The following is a 6,000-nucleotide window of genomic DNA, read 5'->3' on the forward strand; positions in this document are numbered from 1 at the left end:
AGAACCTTATCCCAAGGATATTTTCATGAATTTATGCAAAGTTTGTTTGGTAAGAATAATTATCATGGGGCTATTTATAACATAGATAGATTAGAAAGAAACACTTATCAATAGGGAGTTGGTTAAATGAATTATAGTGTATAGGATGGAATATTATCATAATTAAAATCAACTTTAGAAAGAATGACAATAAAGATGTTCAAGATATACTAAATGAAAGAAACATACTATAAAGCATGTAGAGTTAGATTCTATATACATGCATCCACATACCTAAAAGAAAAAGACTGGAAGGATTTTATTTTTGGAAGTGTTTATCAGATGGTCTTATTACTGGTGGCCTAATAAAGGTGGTATTTCTTTATTATGTGTTTTTCTTTGTGTTCCATATTTGGTAATGATGAACACAGATTGTAAGAAAAATTTGCTAAGGGAGCTGACCTTCCTCTTAGAGAAATACTAACAGCATGTGATGAAGGTCAGGTTAGTAGTACATACAGGAAGTTCAGTAGGAGTTCAGAGGAGGGAACACTGGGCCCACCTGGGGTGAAGGAGAAAGGCTCTCCAGAGGACTCAACCAGGAGCTCTGACGGAACTTGAGAAATGGGTAAGATTCAACATTTAGGCAGAAAAAAAGCATTAACAAGCATAAGGGGCATCACACACAGAGGTATGGGTGTTAGAATTCATAAACATATAAGTAGATGGTACCTGGACTGAGAATTAGGGAGAGATACAGACACTGGAGAGACTGTTCAAAAGCATATAGGGTGGGGCTTCCCTGGTGGCGCAGTGGTTGAGAGTCCGCCTGCCGATGCAGAGGACACAGGTTCGTGCCCCGGTCCGGGAAGATCCCACATGCCGCGGAGCGGCTGGGCCCGTGAGCCATGGCCGCTGAGCTTGCACGTCCAGAGCCTGTGCTCCGCAATGGGAGAGGCCACAACAGTGAGAGGCCCGCGTACCGCAAAATAAATAAATAAATAAATAAAATAATAAAATAAAGCTGTTAAAATTTTTTTAAAAAGGTATAGAAGGTGAGTTGGAGCTCATGTGGACCTGGCTCCTTCATTTTGGGAGAGCAGGTGTTTGACCTGCATGATAGGTAAAAGCCATACAGGCAGGTGTGTGGAAACCTCTTACTTTCCTCCTGCTTGCTTGCATTGTTTTGTCTTAAAGTCTTATTCAGACTAATGGAACCACCCTTAGGGGTCTGGTGACAGGTTAGCCAGTCTTTTTAGTACTCTTGATACTTTGTACATGTGTTTTTATAAATATTTCCAGGAAAATTGAGAGAAATTGAATTAGGCCCCTAAACATAGTTTTTTAATTTACCAATTGAAAAGAAAAAGACTTTTGATAATAGAATCATAGAGTCAAAGAGGTGTTAGACCAAAAGTTTGATTTTATAGTTAAAGAGACTCTTTCATAAGGAAGTTGCCTAACTTGTCTGAGGTCATACAGAGGCCAGAGCCAGGTCAGTGCTTTTGTCCTTCTAGCTTCTTGGTCATTGAAAAAAAAAAAAATTGAGCTATTCTGACAAGTCTAGATTCTTCAAGCCAGGGTCTTTCATATTTAAGCATTTCTTAAACAGCAAGAAGCCTCTTCTACATAGAAAAATAGAGAACATAGAAAAATAGAGAACTACATGGACAAATCCACTGACAAGCACTGAAGTTCCTTACCGTTTAACACATTAGGGAACATTTGTAAGCCCTTCTCATCTCCTTCTATACCTCTTCCTTTTTTTTTTTGTTTAATTTTTATTGGAGTTTAGTTGATTTACAAGTTGTGTTACTTTCTGCTATATAGCAAAGTGAATCAGTTATACATATGCATATATCCACTCTTTCTTTACATTCGTTTCCATATAGGTCATTACAGAGTATTGAGTAGAGTTACCTGTGCTATACAGTGTACCTCTTTCTAACAATTATAAGTAAAATGAATATTTATATCGTGATAATAGTTCTCTTAAAGGAGTTGATTCTTTTTTTTATTTTTTATTTTTTTTTTCGGTTTTTTTTTTTTTGGAGTTGATTCTTTAATATGTAATTATGGTGTGACATTCCATATCCCAGTATGTGTGTCCCTTTGTGTTTCAGCTGCTGAGTGACTGCTCCTCTCGTCTCAAACTAGCCCACCCAGGCAGAACACTGTACACCCCTGACAGAGAGCCAATTCACTCGTGGGACGACATAGAGTGAGACATGGTCATCTGTGTGTCCACAGGGCATGGCTTTAGAACCCAAAGAGGTATGGGTGATGTTTTCTTTTCCATTAAGTGTTTGAAGAATTAAAGCATTCACTTGTTTCTTCAAAGAGCTTGTTTACTGAGTTTTACATCCCATCATGATGATTTTTAATAATTATCCTCCTCCACGCTTTTCTACTCCATGTTACTGAAGTTAAATTCAAGTATTTATTTGTTGGAACCTCACTTTTGACACTATTTGCTCTAAAGAATTCAAGTTCTGTTAGTCTTGTATTTTATCCAAGGGGCTTTATTTGTAGAAATTCTAAAGGGCCTCCTTTGAAGGTATTCATTCTTTAGCATGAACCCTGAGGAAAGTGAGGCTTCCTTGACTTCCTACTCTGCAAGTTATTTAAAACTTAATGTTTCATTAATAGCAAATATACAGTTTACAGATTTTTTCTTTAGTAATAAGTAAATATATGCTTGTTTTACTATCTTGTCTATCCTTTGATTATTTTCTTTGATAAATGTTAGAAATGGAAAAGAACATACGTTTGTTGTTAAACTAACTCTTGTCCTTTATCCTATTTATCCTGAGGAATTTGAAACCCTTTCTGGAGTAGGTATACATTAGCAATGACATAATTTTTAAGATATTCTGAAGAATACTGATATCATTTTAAAAGAAATTAAAAGATTCAGAAGTGAATTACCTGGGGTCATTAAAATAACTAATGCTAGATTATCTCTTTTAAAAGTCACCATAAGATTATTATTACTATGTTGTATATAAGGTACATAAACCAAAAACTTTTAAAACAGTTGCAATCATATCTTTACACTTAGCCCAGAAGGGATAAAAGTATAGGAATGGAAACTAAAAAGTAGGAAGACAAGGATTTACTGGGATGCCTAGCACTGTTCTGAGGATGCCACACATATTGCCCCAGCACCATCTTACATCAAGGAAGAGGTGCCAATCTTTGTATTCTTTGTATTCTGTTGTCCCATCGTTCACCAGTACCCCTCACTCCAGCTCTTGGTCATCCTCACTATGTGATTACTTAGAAGAACACACCAATGATGGAGTTCCTATCATGAATAAGTATTAGTTGACAGCTTTCTGTGTTCCTAAAGTACATAGCCTATAAAAGAAATATAAGCCAGGGTTCCTTCGCTGAAAGTTTTCGATTTAATTGAGTATATGAACACACTTGAAGTAATTGAATAGTAAGCAAACAAGTGGTGCAGTAGAAGGTACTTTCCCAGTCCCTTCATTATTTATGCTTAATCTTTCATACTCTTGGGATGACTTTCTGTTATCTGGACCCCACCCTCCTGGCCTCACTGTATTCATTAGGCCTTTCTGATAAATAAAGCTAAGTATGCTTCAGGCAACCTAGCCAAAAGGGTATCCAAAACACAAAGAGATATGTAGGCTGCCTTCCCAGAAGCAAGCTTGTTACCAAGAAAAACTGCAAAGAGAAAAGAGAAAACTAGAAATGCAAATATTACTCTCCTTACCATTTTCCTCCTTGTTAGCTCTGTGGACCTTTGACAAGGCTATGTAGACAAACATTCATTTCTGCATCTTCAGTTCTTTAACCATATGAATCACTCTGACATGGAAGAGTTGTTTCTTCTCTGAAAACGGGTCCCAATATTACCTTAATGGTGAAAGTGTTGGTGGTTTCCCCAGTTGTCTAAGTTCTTTTCGGTGGGTGATATATGTTCTAGAAAATCTGATTGATAGCAGAGAGTCTAATTTAGTTGCTCTTTAGAAAGTTCTTTTATTATATGAGCTGTCATTTTATTATTTTTCCTGAAATAATTGAGAAATAATCATTTAGTAGAAATCTAAATACTCAGAATGCTTTAAAACAAGAGAGAAATGCTACTAGCATTTATATATATTATATATACATACATATATAACATATATATACTTGTGAAGGGACATTTAATTAATCATTCTGCTCATAATTTTTCTGTGACCTACGGGCTTAACTATGTAGTAGAAAATAAGGCAGCCTGGGAATTTCAAAACTAAACACCTTATAAAAACTTATTTTATGTACTATAATGTAAAAACATTTAGCATGTGAAAGTTAGTCATCAAAGAATCACACTGGGTCTTTGAAAAATGGATTTGTTTTGGCAAAACAAATCAGATGCTGTTAGAATAGTTTCTTTCACACAAACCCCCAACAAAATTAAAAGGGTGCTTTATGCTGTTTGTCATCAAATCTGAGCACTGTTCTCAATGCTGTGTTTACCATCCTTTCAGTGGGTTCAGTTTTTAGACCACTCCTAGGTTAGCTTCCAATTCAGGCTTTATAAAAAGCTTGGAAGGAAGCCCTCTCTAGCAACTGCCATTCTGTAGAAATCCAAAGGATGTTAACACATATCTGATGTGATAAGCAAGTCAAGTGTGTAATGAGAGAGGCTGATGTGGGAGTCGAGGATTTCTGAAGGATCTTCAAGATTTTCATCATCCTGAACTTTTAATTATTTTCTATAAATACATTGACTTGTCTCTCAAAGTAATTTTTTTTTTTTTAAACAGAGTTAAAGCAACTGGTGGAGGTCAGAGCAAATTATGCCCGAACCCGAAGGCAGCAGGGCCCTCAAGCCACAGACGCTGTGTTGTCACCATCCACAAAGCTTCAATCTCTGGTACCTCTACACAGTGAATTCCTGTCAGATCCACCATAGTTTGTGCTGTGTTTCGCTGGGGTAGCCTGTGCGGACATACTCATATGCTTGCTAGGATGTTATATGATGATTAGTCATTGTTTTCATAATTTCATGCAGTCTCTTTTAAAAGTTATACCCTCTACCTTTTACACAGGGTGGCATTTGATGCCTCAAATCTGTTCTTAGAAAGACAACAAAACTAGACAAAGCAATGCCAGTAAAATAACTATCTTAGGTGTATTTTCTTCCGGGAAAAGAAAAAGGAAAATACTAGCTATTATTGAAAAATAATTTAGTGGGGTCAAGTAGTATATATTATTATATATACTTTTAAAATTATATAATATATATATTTATATAATATATATAATTTGATAATAAATAGACTGACAATTTGAGTGTATATATATAGTTATATACTTAAATTTAGTGGGGTCAAGTAGTATATATGTTCTCTATATAAATAACTTTATATTAGTTATTTTATATATATATGAGTTATATATACATAAATAATTTGACAATAAAAAACACTCTTTGACTGCCTAATACTAAATTTGACTCAAACTGACAGTTTTCTGGCTCAGCCACTATATTTTTCAAACTTCCATGTTAAAATCCTACATTTACTAAATGGAATGGCTGGTGGCCACCAAACACCACATGAATTGATCTTTCCGCCTCCCACTTTCCTTCAGTTTGGCTTGTGGTTACAGCACAGGACTCCTTATGGGGCACAGCTAGATGTTGTTCACAAGAGTGAAGCTGGATAATTCCTGACATAAGCTCAGTAACCAAAAGTCGTAGATGGTGTCCTCAATACAGAAACTTAGGGAAAGGATATATGCACTACTTGTAAGAAAAGTTATGTAAGGATTTTTCTTAAGGGGCCAAGGGAGATCCTTAGCAATCTTAAGTATCAATCTTACAGGGAAAGAAGAACTTACCTTTTAATTTCTTCCTGTGATGAAGAAAGAATGTTTTTTGTTTGTTTGTTTGTTTGTTTGTTTTGTTTTTTAATAACAGTGACAAATCAGAGTTTGGCTTCTGGTTCTGGTGAAAATTTTCCAGAGAAATGCTCTTCTCTCTGTGTGTCTGAGAGCCATTCA

At 35.7% G+C, this 6,000-nt stretch overlaps 1 protein-coding gene across 1 annotated transcript in view; it reads left to right on the plus strand.

The window, feature by feature from the left end:
* The window catches only part of DCDC1 (doublecortin domain containing 1), a 472,935-nt gene extending 468,026 nt beyond the window's left edge, over nucleotides 1-4,909 (plus strand). The window contains 2 exon segments of the mRNA XM_060105173.1: nucleotides 2,103-2,253; nucleotides 4,761-4,909. Of these exon segments, the coding sequence (XP_059961156.1) occupies nucleotides 2,103-2,253; nucleotides 4,761-4,909 (300 nt within the window).
* The last annotated feature ends 1,091 nt before the right edge of the window (nucleotides 4,910-6,000 follow it).

Source organism: Mesoplodon densirostris, chromosome 7, assembly GCF_025265405.1.
Source record: "Mesoplodon densirostris isolate mMesDen1 chromosome 7, mMesDen1 primary haplotype, whole genome shotgun sequence".
In the NCBI taxonomy this organism is placed as follows: Eukaryota; Metazoa; Chordata; class Mammalia; order Artiodactyla; family Ziphiidae; genus Mesoplodon; species Mesoplodon densirostris.